This window comes from Rhamphochromis sp. 'chilingali' (assembly GCF_963969265.1).
Source record: "Rhamphochromis sp. 'chilingali' genome assembly, chromosome: 4".
Taxonomy (NCBI): domain Eukaryota; kingdom Metazoa; phylum Chordata; class Actinopteri; order Cichliformes; family Cichlidae; genus Rhamphochromis; species Rhamphochromis sp. 'chilingali'.
In genome coordinates, this window is record NC_137948.1 from 3,966,624 (window position 1) to 3,981,246 (window position 14,623).

The 14,623-nt window shown below is 42.5% G+C and overlaps 1 protein-coding gene across 3 annotated transcripts; it reads left to right on the forward strand.

The window, feature by feature from the left end:
* Positions 1–419: 419 nt before the first annotated feature.
* On the forward strand, positions 420–11,924 carry scrn2 (secernin 2). Of its 3 annotated transcripts, none has more exons than XM_080880929.1 (9): positions 420–610; positions 1,730–1,892; positions 3,059–3,240; positions 3,639–3,838; positions 5,930–6,145; positions 6,238–6,403; positions 7,484–7,664; positions 9,781–9,937; positions 11,472–11,922. In XM_080880929.1, the coding sequence occupies exons 2-8, from the start codon at positions 1,731–1,733 to the stop codon at positions 9,931–9,933; spliced, it is 1,260 nt and encodes a 419-aa protein (XP_080737055.1). In that variant the 5' UTR covers positions 420–610; position 1,730; the 3' UTR covers positions 9,934–9,937; positions 11,472–11,922. The 3 variants fall into 3 exon arrangements, with proteins under 3 accessions (XP_080737055.1, XP_080737056.1, XP_080737054.1); XM_080880928.1 differs by lacking the exon at positions 420–610 and adding an exon at positions 619–1,045 and having other exon boundaries at positions 11,472–11,924; XM_080880930.1 differs by lacking the exons at positions 420–610; positions 11,472–11,922 and adding an exon at positions 617–1,045 and having other exon boundaries at positions 7,528–7,664; positions 9,781–9,920.
* The last annotated feature ends 2,699 nt before the right edge of the window (positions 11,925–14,623 follow it).

A 14,623-nucleotide genomic window follows, 5' to 3' on the forward strand; every position in this document is an offset into this window, starting at 1 on the left:
ATATGTTTTTTGTTTTGTTTTGTTTTTTTTCAGGCTTGTGAAAGTTTCGTGTAAAGCAAACAGTTTTTACTGACCTGTGATTCTTATGAAAACGTTAACTTGTTTACTTTAGTGAGTGCAAGCTAAGAGGTTTGTCCGGCTCATCCTTTAAGTCACACAGACATGAGGTCATAAGTGTAGCTCAGAAGCATTTTGCATTTAATTATACTTGTTTACAGTCTTTGTTTGTATTGAGCGAATAAATAAAAAACAAACAAACAGACTTGATTTGTTGCTTCCACGGTGGAAACAGCGGATTGTAAAAACTTGCAGTGTTTGCAGGGATTTCCTCGAAGGTGGATGTAATTATGATCGTGTTGACTGCGGGTTTGCAGATAAACAGGCGAAGGGGAGGCAGACTCATGATGAAGAGCTACCTCATCGCTCAGGCCTGCTGTGCAGCTTTGCACAGGTGTGGACTGGACTCTGTGAGACGGTGAGCTGTGCTTGTGGCCAGACGAGACGAGACCTTTAAGTACAGACCTTTGGATTTCTTCGTCACGTGACTGCTCTGTATCTACAACCTGCCTTCTCCCAGCCGGCCGTGCGCGCTCACCATTGAAAAACAAAGGTAAACATTTTCTCCAGCACCACCCGCCGCTGCCTAGCTCTACTTTACGCACTATTATCCCCGAAATTGAGCCCCATTCTCACCCCCCAGATTAAAAGCGAAAGGACACGAAGAGACAGGCGCGTCGCTACTCCGGAGAGAGGGACGGGGAGTTGATAGTGTGGGCCTTATCTCTGAAATAAACACTGATCGCAAAGCGAGCTCCGTCACAGGCTACAGCTGCGATTAGCCGGGGCACTTTGGGTGACATTGTTTCCGGAATGTGAGCGATTCGTGGTCGCAAACGAGAGAAAAGGAGCGACAATAGAGCAACGTGGCGGCCGGATTTGTGAAGATTACAGTCAATAAAGTGCTCTGCACAAGACTGCCTCCTAATCCCTGTGTGAAAGGGATGGGCAGTGCACCGGCTGGATCTGACTTTCTGCAGAAAGCTGGGTGGGGAATGGAGAGAGCTGTTCCTCTCTGATCCACACATGCACATTATGGTTACAGCAGGGTGTAGTGCTGCAGATCCAACACAACGTCAGACTCTTATGATTAGTTTCAAATCAGCTTGTTTACACGAGGCCGTGAAATCAGTGCTGCTCGTGGTGCTTCTTTAGTTCACTCCCCACCAGGGGCGTTTACGGGTTTTTTAGGGGTGTCACGAAGGAACGACAGGAAATCACAATACTTGGATCAGATGAAAGTAGAGCGTATTGAAAATATGGTGGATCCTCGTGCTCTTAATCAGATGGTATTTGGTGAAAAGTGGCTGCACGAGACTTTATACACAATTTTGTGTTCAATAACTGTTCAGAAAAGTGGTGAAACAGTACAGAAATATGCTTAAAATACCAAAAAGGTTAATCACTGGGTTATAATGAATGATTCATTAATGTGTGAATCACTTTAACGTTAAAGTTGGAGGTGATTTTAATAACTGCTTGAGCAGCTTTATCGCTGATTCTGTCATGTCACTTGGCATTGTGAGATTAACAGTACCAAGTCGGGTTTCTGGATACCACTACTCTTAAGTGCGTGTTTGGGTAGGGCGGGGGGGTGGGGGTCAATCACGCCGCTGTTCCCCACAGCCAGCCACACTTCCTTTTTTTTTTTGTTTCTGTGTCTTTGTTGCAGGATGGCAGAGCCCCCCATGTCATGTGACTGTTTTGTTTCCTTGCCCCCTGGCTCTCGTGATGACCATGTGATTTTTGGAAAGAACTCAGACCGTCCTCGAGATGAGGTGCAAGAGGTGGTCCACTACCCTGCAGCCTCCCACCCTCCAGGCTCCATGCTGGAGGTAAAGCAGCGCAGGAAAAGCCGCAGCTGCTGCTGTGTTTTAAATACACCGTCTGACTAATACATTTCATATCTGTTGGGTTCAAAACAACCTTTTTCAAGGCTGAAGTCTGAAGCAGGGATGTTGAATATTTACACACGGACTTCATGTGGAAACCTTTCCTGTTAATAATTAAAGAGAAGCAACTGTGATGAAATACTTTATCCTGTTAGCTCAGCTAGGTCAGCGCAGCCAAGCTTCACATTAATGCAGTTTGTTTTTAATAGGAACCAGGGTCGATACTTGTGGTTGCAAAAACATTTACAGTCCTACAGAAGTCAGTAACAACTTTCCTGCTGGGTTTCTGAGCTCAGCCACTAATTTCAGGTCATACAGAGTAAAACAAATAGATTTTAGTTAAGTAGATGTTGTATATTTTGTTAATTTAAGGGGATATCTTGGGTTTATTCGTTGGTCAACAACTTGTGATCGATAACAGCCGATTAGTGTTTGGTTTCACAGGCATTATCGTCCCTCGGTTTTCACATCCCCTTTGAAACCACAGCGAAAAAACGCTCATCACTGGGTTTCAAAACTGGTCTTCAGATACCAGTGGGTAATGGCGCACTGGCTTTATCCGTCTTGTATAGTGTCTGTGCTCTGAATACATTGTTTATAGCTGTTTTCAGCTCATGAAGCAAAGTATGCATCACAGTGATCTGATGGTGCTGTGGGGTCTAATGATGTCCTTATGATAAGTTGTTGAATGCATTACTGGAAAGTAAAACATTATAAAAAAAAGTCCAGGTTTCTGAGAGTGTATTGCAATCCTGGTGACCCTAATGTTAAATTAGCCTTAGGATAATTTAACATGCAGGTAGAATACAAATCTTTTACCTTTTCATTGTATCCTGACAATTGCTGGATATTTAAGAGCCTGACTAAATGAGTGATGATGTAAGTGAACTGTATCTAACACTGGATCGTGTGCTTGTACTGCTTTTTGTCATCGTTGATCTGAATGACCCGAAACATCTGTTTGGGATTTTGGTACTAAGATATCTTTTTCCTTTTCTTCCACTGTTATACATCAATATGTGCACATTTGTAAGAAAATGTTGTTCATGCTCCACTGTTCATACCTGAAGCCACAATCCTTTTTTTTTCTTCTTCTTTGCAATCTGCAGTGCACGTACATCCAGATCCCTCAGGTGGAGCAGACCAACGCGGTGGTCCTCAGCAAACCTGCATGGATGTGGGGAGCTGAAATGGGCGCCAGTGACAAAGGGGTCTGTATTGGGAATGAGGCAGTCTGGACCCGAGAGCCCGTCGCACCGGGAGAGGCTCTGCTGGGCATGGACCTTGTCCGGTGAGCTGCTGAAAACTTTTGATATTTCTCAGAAATTTGTATGGATTAAGAACAGGATATCAATAAAGGGAAAATAATCCAACTGCTGACTGCACCTTATTAAAGTTGGATTGCATGTATTCAGTAGAAGTACTAAGTTAATCCTCTGAGGCTTTGATCAGAAGGGTGTGTAGATTGTCACTAGCATGTTATGGCAGGTGTAGAGATGACTGTTGAAGTTATTCTGTGTAAAAATACTCAAGCAGCAAAGAGAGACTCTTTAACTGATCAGCTGTTCTCCAATGCACACTTCAGAGCAGTTAAAGTGAATTCATGGTGTGTGAAACTGATCAAACACTAGATAAACAAATAGACGAAACCTGGCACACACATAACCTAGCATGGGTTCTGATCATCAGACTGGGGCTGGAGCGTGGTGACAGTGCCCGGGCAGCACTGACGGTGATCACCAGCCTCCTGGAAGAGCATGGCCAGGGCGGGCAGTGCAGGGAGGCTCCCGAACCCTTCAGCTACCACAACACCTTCCTCCTTGTGGACCGCAGTGAGGCTTGGGTGCTGGAGACAGCCGGGAGGCTTTGGGTGGCACAGAAAGTCTCAGGTAAGGACCAAGGGTTGAAAAGACTAAAGAAGTAACAACTGTGAGCCAAAAGTTCAGGCCTCACGTTGCTCTGGCTTAAAGGGGGAGGTGCTAAAAGAGTTTGTTTCTGTGCACTCACTGCAGTATAGTATGGCAGCCAAAAGTTACCTTATATGGATCAAAGGGATCATCCCGCTAATTTATCAGCTAATGCTAGTCAGTGTGATTAGTAAGCTACATTCACAGACTGTATGGGTCCAATGTAAGGAGACACCTATCGGGTAATTAGTGCAGTAACATACTAATAAGAACAAGAATGCTGTTCACCAGAACTGAAGTACAAATGTCTTGGAGGTCTGTACCACACAGTTGTTGCCATACTGTTGGTCAGATAATCCATTCAGGTCTCTATCAGGGCACCTGTTCATCAATCCAACCACGTCCCCAATATAGGTCCAAGTAGATGAGTTTAAAAAAAATTTCCACCCCACTCAGTGTTGATATGAAGGGGTGATCATCCATAGAGCTCAAAATTACTGAATGTGCTTCATTTATAACCACATCCAGCTTTTTTCTCCGGTTGTTATAATTGAAGCAAAGATTTTGTGTTTGAAAGCAGGTGCGATTCCTTAGTAACAGTCGTAACAAGGACGAGGATGTCTTTAAAAGTTCATGGTGTGCATGCACCAACATCTCTTTAGTGAAATTTTTATAAAGCCTCTTATTGCATGCTTGCTTAAAGGATTTTATTTTAGAGGGGGGAGGGGAACAATCCTGAAACCTGTTCTCGAACAGAGATATTGAACAACAGTTTCATCCTCTGAGGATGATGAATATCTATGCGTACGTCTGTCTCGACTGATTATCAGTCTGTCCTTGCCGTGCTGCTAACATGGCAGAAGCGTCTACAGGAGAGGTTAAACTCTGTGTGGTCTGTAGATTGCTTAGAGACCACACAGAGGAGCAGAGCTTAAACACTTAAACACTTGGAGGGAAAAGGGTCTCATGCTAGACTTCCTGTTTTTTTCCTCTGCTTTTAACTTTTTAACCTTATATTTTAACAGTTTGCTTTTAAAACTTGTGGGCACAGAAATTTAGTTTAAATGGAGTTCTCAGGTTTGCTCCTCTGCTGGTTTCCACAGGGATGTGTGTGCTCTGTTATTTATCCTCTGCACAGATGTGTTACAGAGTATGATGATAACAGGACCATGTTAAAGTACGCAGATGGGATTGTTCTTGTCAGTCAGCTCCAGGACAATGAGACCAGCATTGGTCTACTACTCTACTTCACTGTGCTCACAAACATCCAGTTTGAGTCAGGAAGAAGATGTATTGACTCAAAGCTAAAACCTTTAGGAATGCCACTGCCTAATTGCTTTCGATTGGCTATTTATTAGTTCACATGAATTTATCTGCATTTGTAAACCGTAACCGGTGGGCAGAAAAGTAAATCCTGATTTTTGATATCCCCTCAATGCACCAGAAAGCAGACTGAGCAGAAATCGGTGTGAAAAACAGGACGTCAGCTTTAGTTTTTTTGGGCAAACTGCTTTTAGAAAGACGAAATCATGAGCTTTTAATAAGTCTGTCTTTGTGGGGTTGTTGTCTCTGATGTTTTTTTCTCTGGTTTCAGTGTCTATCTTTAATGAATAGAAAGAAAGTGTTTAGCTGATAGATGTGCTACACATCTGCAGTGACTCCAGGTGATCCCACCCCAGAGCTTTAGATCCACTTTGTTAATCTAGCTTTCTTCTGATTGGCTGCCCCTCAGCTCTGTATCACATCACACAGAGCCAAGTGTAAAAAAAACTGTTTGTGACTGTGTGTTTGCAGCGGTCTGTGTGTTTAACAAACTCAAATAAAAAAAGTAAACTAGGTCCATTCTTGTGATAAGACTGGCCTCCTGGCTGAAATCAGGTTCTAGCAGCTGAGAATGCATGTATGGGAATGCATGTATGGGAATGCATGTATGGGAATCCTCATGGAGTGATTTTTATCAGCTGCAATCAATCTGCTTTGTGTGAAACATACACACAAACAGAGCTTTTCTGGCTAAATAGGATTTCAGTTGATCTGGTATCTCAAAGACTGACATCTACCTGCTTCTTCCAGAGGGTGTTAAGAACATCTCCAACCAGCTCACCATTGGCAGCGAGATCTCCACAGAGCACCCGGACCTGCGGAGCGTGGCCAAGGCTCAGGGCTGGTGGGACGGTGAGGGAGAATTTAACTTCTCGCATGTGTTTAGTCCCGAGAACCCGCCGGCCAGGATGGAGCTGGCCAAGCAGCGCTACAGGGGAGGCACGGAGCTGCTCCAGCAACACGATGGTAGGTACAGAGCTCGGCGGAGCGTAGAGCTGCCGAACATGACGATAACTTCTCTACAGAGACACTCAGCTCTTTGTCTGTCCTGCTTTCAGGATCAGTGACGGCAGAGGTGATGATGTCCATTCTGAGGGACAAACCCAGCGGCATCTGCATGGACTCTGGAGGTTTCTGCACCACAGGCAGCATGGTTTCCATCCTGCCCAGAGACACCGCTCTGCCCTGCATCCACTTCTTCACTGCCACCCCAGACCCATCCAGGTTTGCCACTCACTAAACTAAGAATTCCTCCACTTAATGCTACTTGAATAACCTGTTTTATCCACTATATGTTCATGGAACGATTATAATATTGTGAGATTAAAGGTCTGGAATTCCTCATAATTGTTTATACAACTTTAGTATTAAGTAAGTTTTAGAAAATTAAATGTAACAACCAGTTAATGTTTAAAAAGCATAAAATATGAATATGTGCTGACCATTAAAAAAGACATCTAAATTCCCCAAACGTCCCTCAAGGTGGTCACTTTGTGCACCTGTGGATTAATTCCAGAAGCCTCTGTGGAAGTCTAATTCTGACCATCTGTGATCTCAAACTTCCAGAGAGCAAACATCAAGTTTACTTAAACTGAGGAGTTTTTACGTAGATTTTATGCCGATTTTCGCTCAACTTTTGGTTGGTCTGCTCCACGAAGCACGCCGTAATAATATTAATTAAATGAAGACGGTCCCTGAGAGTTGCCACAGTGGACGAATCTTCATGTTTGATTTGGTGCAGGTTTTATACAAGATGCCCTTCCTCACGCAACCCTCACGCTTACCCAGACTTACAACCCTCGGAGGCTGGGTTTATGTTTTCTCCTGGTCTTAAAGTAGGCCACTAATAATATTAAGTTCATTAAAGCGCACTTTTTGGATTCTGTATATTTGGACATTTTTACATGGGAGTCTGTTGAGATTGGGGACAGAATCAAGTGGCCATTAGAGGACTGCAGTTTTTGCCGTTTGCATGTTCACTTTTCATTTCTCAGAGCCTGACGTTGCCCCTCACGTGTATCACAGATAGGCAAGTGGTGTGAGTGGGACTTGTAGTGGGCAATAAAATAGCAGAAGAGCTGGAAACAGTTTAGAGGATGATCTTGAAAGGGAGACTGAACAAATTGAAATCTTAAGCGACAGAACTTTATGAGCTCCTCTGATATGAAAGTGTGAAAAGTGTTTTCTTTCCTTTCTAATCTTTAATTTTCTATCCTCTGTATCTTCTTTGGGTTGATGGGAATTTCTGAGTCTCCTCTTTCTCTTTCCTCTTTCTCTCCCTGTCTAATCCTACCACCCTGCTAGGTCTGTATTCAAGCCTTTTATCTTCTCGGACTGTCCCACCCCAGTGCCGAGGGTGGTCTCCCCACAGTTTGGCCCGGACGACCCTGCGAGGAAGCAGCCTCGCTTTCAGAGCCAGGTGGACCGCAGACACGACCTCTACAAGGCCCATCAGGTGGCACTCAACACCATGGAGACCAACCCGGTGGGCACTGATGGATGACCTAGGTCAATGATAGTCCTGCACAGATAATGGCAGTGCATGAAGTTCCGGTTCACTGAGTAAACATTCACAGCAGGATCACTTTTTATTTATTTTCGTTAAAGAGTCGATCCGGATGAGTTGCTGCTGATAAATTACAGGCGAGTTGCACAACCCAGAGTAGACACTCCCAGTGCAGAGCCAAACACAACAGCACCTCACAGATGGTGCAGACAAGACACATGGCATCAGTGCAGACTAAACATAAACACACTACAAGTGCACATTCAAAGCCAAAGAGCAGGGTTTCAAACTGACACCAGAGAACTTCCAAACAGTTTTTCCATTTAGACATTTTAGCTGATTTCCTGTCTGGCATTATGTGCGTGATTACAAGCTGAACCTGAAGTCAGAGGAAGGTCAGCGCCCTGTTTGGGCTGGAATTTTGGCTCGGCACAAAATGAGCATACAAAATGTTTTTGTAGCTTTGCTAATGTTAGCTATCGAAAGCTGCTCATTACACCAAATAAGTGTTGTTTCCTTTTTTTACTCATGACTTCAACTTTTCTTTTGTAGTTTGAGGAAACAGTTTTTTCTCTTTAAAAAGTGACAAAGCCCGCCTTTAAAATTGGTCTGTTCCAATGCGGAAACGTTAGGACAAAGATCCAGAAGATGAAGAATTAAATGGAAATTATTCAGCGTGGATCTATTTAGTATTCGCATATATTCTGTTATATTTAATATTAAAAATGGCCAAAGTTTCAAATTATTATCTCAGCATGTGCACAAGTAATCCTATTCTATCTCTCTCTCTTTTTTAAACTCTTGTCTCTGTATGATGTCATAGAGAGTGGATATCCCTTATATCAGCGCTCCCCAACCCCCGGGCCACAGACCGGTACCAGTCTGTGAGCTGTTTGGTACTTAGCCGCAAAAGTTGAGGCTCGGCTGGGCTTAAAATAGTTTTTATTATTAACTCTGTTTCTCTGGGTCTTTTCCTGTGTGAATGAATAAGTTTTCTTTTCTTTTTTTGGTTTTATCTTGTTGTATTTATCCGCAGCACCATAAAGGCCGGTCCGTAAAAATATTGTCGGACATAAACTGGTCCGTGGTGCAAAAAAGGTTGAGCACTTATATGGCCATCGGCTCTGGCTGTGCATTTTAGTTTAGTTTTTATTTATATCTTGCTAAAATTTTCCTAACTTCTGTTATTCTGCAAACTCTGTTGCTACCATAGTTTGGTACTTTCTACATTTTCGTCAAGTGCAGTTTTTATGAAAACTAAACAGTTGTGTCGACGTCTCAGGAAACATGTTTTTTCATACTTGTGTTAGTTTTTTCTTTCCTGTTAGTTAACTAAAGTATATTCAAACTTTTGTTTGGAAGGTAAAGCCAATCAGGAAAGTTTGGTTTAAAGGGAGGTCACCTTAATGGGGGTGGAGCTAAAATATCTTTGTTTAGCTTGTCTAAAGCCTGTTCCAGTATACGGCCCAGTATACTCTACTCTACTAGAGTCCAACAATGAAACGGAGCACAGTTGTAAGGCTCCTTTTAACCAAACAGACTCTCCTTGGAGTTTATTCGCTGACCTCTCACTGGACTCCACACAGTATTCATCAGCAGTGCACCTTCCTCCACTGACTCAGAGACTCAGTTCTCTTATAATTCATTGAATATAACTTTTCTGTCACTCTTTCAATCATTGTTTGATGGTTGATTGGATGTTGGTGTAAATATTTTATCATTTCACATTTGTACAGAGCGCTGATTTATTATTTTGTTATTTTAAAATATAAATACGCCACGAGAGTGAATACAAAGTGCATTTTGTACACCACAGTGGGATTTGGGTAAAGAAAAGCAGGTCTGTAGTTGCGGTTATTCAGACTGCATCTCCCACCATAGACGTGGGGTTGTACTGGATTCAGGACTGTTTTCAGCAGGATCTGACTCCTTTTTAAAATCTGACTGAAGCTTATGATGATGAAAGACGCATCAATTTAGGAGGAGAAAGTAGGGTGTCACATCAAATCAGGTTTCACAGCTTTGTATGATCTAACCTGGGTGTTACTGTTATTCTCATGGCATCTCTGTGGGTTTTCTCTCTGTTCTGTCTCAGGATGAAGGTCTAGCTGTCTACAACATTTTAAGGGACCTGGAGTCTCAGTGTCTGAGCGAGATCGCAGCCATGCTCAGCGGAGAGATACCCGGAGAGGAACTGGGGGACTTATTTTTTGATTGCGTGGACACTGAGATTAAGTTCTACCAGTGAGGAGGTGGGAGGCTGCAGGGATGTATTAGTGTTGTATGATGTGCACGAATGAGCTTTAGGCTGGGATTATTGTCTCTTATGAATGCATACTGTCTTAATATATTCTTTTTAAACCAAATTTAACATGTATATGCAGGATGTTTTTTAAACATGCAAGACCTGCTACAAAAGGTGATTTCTTTCATGTCTGCAGACAGTTAGGTCCATAAGTACTCGGATAATGCCACAACCTTTGGGAATTTATCATGAAATAAGAAGAGAACAGGCTTCACTTACCATCAAATTTGCCTGTTATTCAATTGCCAGTTACTTTTGTACCCCTGAAAATGGCGGGCTAAAAATAGCAATAGTTTTGTTAAACATGTTGAATTAAAGATAAAATTCCACACATCTCGTTTATTTGATTTGAATGAGCATTTTTGCCTTCACATATCATATATTATATTGTAATGCTCTCCTTTCTGAGCTACCAAAGAAAAGTTTTAGAGGTTTACAGATGGTGCAAAATGCAGCTGTTTGCGTTTTGACTAAAACTGGAAAATCTGAGCACATTACCCCTGTACTGAAATCCCTTCATTGGCTACCTTGTCAGGTTTAAGCAGATTTTAAGGTCCTGCTGCTCACCTACAAGGCTTGAAATGGTTTGGCACCTTCATACCTCTCTGATCTTTTGCACCTTTATGTTCGATCCCATGCTCTCCGATCTCAGGACTCTGGCCTTTTAAAAGTTCCTAGAGCCAGAACAAAGACTGTTGGAGAGCGTGCTTTTTCTCTTCATGCCCAATTTTTGTGGAACAACCTCCCTCAAGATATCAGGCAGGCATGCTCTGTGGAGGTTTTTAAAGACCCGCTTGTTCACCCTGTCCTACATGTCTTAATTCTATGCCTTTTAGTTTGTTTTTGTATTTTCTACATTTTTATCGTTTTTAACTTTTGTTATGTTTTTAACTCGTTATTGCATTTTTAACTTGTATTGCTATGCATCACTTTTATTTATGTATCTCTTTATAGCTGTACAGCACTTTGTCTGAAAGCGCTTTATAAATAAAGTTATTATTATTATTATGTCCAAAGAAAAACTTGGAATGACCTTCAGATTACAAATAATTATCACTGAAGACTATTTACAAGAAATTCTGGCTCCTTGAAAGTAAAACATAAAGACATGAAGAGTGGCTCAGGACTTTTGCACAGTACCACATATTCAAGTTGAGAATTTTGCAATAGTTTTAATGGTAAAGTGGACACATCTTACCGTAATCATATAGTCTGCAGTGGTTAAAATGTAATTTAAGGTATTGAGATGATCATTTTTAAATCCCTTTTTTGATGAAAGATAAATTCTTTGACAGCGTCGTGAAGGTCAAACACGAACACAAAGCCTTTCATTTAGGAGGAGATATAAACGGTCAGAGAACTCAGAGGTTGTGATTCCTACTTATTGAAATATCCTCCTGTTAAAGTGGGATTTGCTGCTTTGCTCACAGCAAAGCTAATTAAGCTCCTAACTTGCTGTGTTTCATGGTTCTCTGTTACAGCGCCCTCAGGTGGATACTCTTTGTGCTCACAGAGTGGCAGGAGAAGGCCCTGGGACTGTTGCAGACTCCAGCGTTTCTCGTGTTGGCTTCCGCCTCACTTCTGCACCGCACATCTCTGTCCCCATTCCATCCTTAACACAGAATGTCTTAACAGCACATGTGATTGGAGCATATTTATCATCCGTGTCGCCCAGGGAACAATGACTGCACCTCATTAGTGAGAAATATGATGTAGACTACACAGGCGCCTATGTAGAGCTGTGTGACGTTGCACAAATACTGTGAGTACGGCATTCGTTTAACTTTTTGTTTCATGTTGCAAATGAACGGGTTGTCATTCGTTTGGTGGCTCCCTGTAGGGAAGGATATAATAAAGTTAATAAAGTCCTGAGTGTGTTGTGAGCTTTTTGTTCACATTTGCACTAATGGTGGGTCTGCCTGGACGGTCAGCAGGGGCTGAGCTGAAGGAGGGTTTGGTTGCACAATAAAAACTGTGTCAGCAAAGCTGCATTGACTCATAGTGAAGTGAAAACAAAGATTAAAATATAAATTTGTGTAAAAAAAGAAAAAAAAGAAAAGAAAACCCAAACAAATCTGCAATTATAGTATGGTGATCTATCTATAATGTACTTCTCATTAAAACAAAAATGTATCGCTTTGTTCTAGCAAAAATATTATTGGGATGTTGGACGCTGCATGAAATATTTTAGATATTGCAATTTAATTCAATGTTCTATTGTGAATATGTAAATTCAGTGTGTGTGTGTGTGTGTGTGTGCGCGTGCAACAGTGTTTGCCACCATCTAGTGGTTGATTGGATTTACTGCAATTAAGTTCACTCCACCTTTGACAAAATAAGAGCTTGGTAACCTTGACCACCCAAAAAATATGGTAAATGGCCTGTATTTGTATAGCGCTTTTACTAGTCCCCCCCAGGGACCCCAAAGCGCTTTACACACCCAGTCATCCACCCATTCACTCTCACATTCACACACTGGTGGAGGCAAGCTACAGTTGTAGCCATAGCTGCCCTGGGGCAGACTGACAGAAGCGAGGCTGCCATATCGCGCCATCGGCCCTTCTGGCCATCACTAGTAGGCGGTAGGTGAAGTGTCTTGCCCAAGGACACAACAACGGAGACTGTCCGAGCCGGGGCTCGAACCAAGAACCTTCAGATTATAAGGCGAACTCCCAACTCTTGAGCCACGATTGCCCCAAATCATAATTAAGTGTTATAATGAGGGTGACGTTATAAAGAGCATTAGTATAAATGAGCCTATCAGCATTATGGGTGTAAATATTTAAAGCGTTTAACCACATCTGACTGCCTTCCAGTGGTCTATTTATGCATGACAGTAACCCCATGTTTTGGTACGTTTATGAATTAATAAAACTAAAACAACCACAATGAAATTGAATAATTAAATTAAAAGATATTTTGCTTCTTTTAAAAACTGCTTTTATTACTAACAAAACTGAAAAGCTGATACAGTTTATTTCTAGGAGGACCCTATCACTGTGGAGGGGTTTGTAGGCCTCTGTTCAGCGTTGCAGTTCTGGGAGAAGAGAAGAGAGAAGTTCCCTAATAACAGTGGTATATATGACTTTCTCTGGGATGGAGTTACCGAGGGTCCCACCCTGCAGCAAGGCCTGGATAAGGGACTCTAAAAATAACACCTTTTGGCTGAAGGGCTCAGTTGAGGTAAGTCTGAATGAGCACAGGGGCCAGAGTTCCTGGAGAATGTGTCCTGACTACCTGGCCTTCTTGGACGGGGTGGTGGTAGGTGCCCCATCTGGGAACTCCTAAACGTGCAGTCTACTCAGTCTGTATCCTGCTTTGCTATCGGACTTCTTTGACAGGTTTCCTGTAACGAATACCATGTTCAAGCATACGGGTATCCCTAAGTGCGCTTGACAACAGGACCCCCAGGTTGTGAGTTGACATATATATTTTGAGGGTGCACCGTCTGTCAGAGACCTCAGTCAGGGAGATCTTCTCCAGAAGAACTCTGACAGCAGGATGGCTGTAGACAATAAGTGAAAATAGTAAAAAATACTAAATGTTCCACACGTCTGCTGAGGCGACTGGAGCAGCAACTGTAGGGTGAAAGGTGAAACGGAAGAGTGACTGGCCTTTTGATCTCCTGTGGCAGGCTGAAAGCAAAAGCAGTTCTAAAAGGTAGCTAAAGCAAAAACTCAAGTATGGGAGGAGTTTTGCGAAGCAATGGAGCAAGACTCCTTGAAGATTTTTGATGCTGCTTCCCCAGCAGATCACAGGGAAATATAATACTCTCACCACAACTGAGTGGTAGAAAGTCTCAGTGTCATTTACCTGCACACACTGAAGGGTCTCGGTTTCCCTAGGAACAGAGTTTGCTTATTCACTTTTGTGTGCCAACTTCCAGTTCAGCCCACTTTTGATGTGGATGCTTTGGTTTTGTCCTTTGGGGCAACTATGGCTCAGGAGCTAGAGTGGGAAGTATACTAATTGGAAGGTCAAGGATTCAGTCTCCTCCAGGCTGCATGTCAAAGTACCCTTGGAATGTTGAGTTAACCCCAGTATTGTAAGTGTGCATGAATTTTAGATAAGACAATATTAGATAAATGCTAGATAGAATAAAGTGTGTGATTGGGTGAACGAGGCTTGAGGCTTTGAGTGCTCAGTTAAAGTAGAAAAGCACTTTATATGGCTTAATGTAGCTGTCCTCTTCCCTGCATATGAAGTTAATCACCATCTCTCCAATCTTATCCACATTCAGAACATTCCAGACCAAAATCATCCTCTGCTCTGTCTTCCTCCTCTTCCTGCGCATTACTAACACATCTAACCACTGTAGAACTTTCATCAGAGTATTTCTGATGATGGCATGATGAGAAGTTGTTCTGAAGCTGTGTAAGGTAAAAAGAAATGGAGACAGCACAGTGCCCTGTGGAGTTCCTGTACTGCAGATCAGCGCCCAGTCTCACATGTTGGAAAAGCCTCCTGTCCTTGTGGCTGCAGAGCTGAATCAGGAAATCAGAGGATTGTTTTTGCCTGATGTGTTGGCTGACCAGTCACCTTGATCTCACAACAAAAAGGAATGACTTAAAGGTCCTCTCAGAAACCATACATCATCCTCTTCTACATACTGTGCTTTCACAGTATGCCAGTA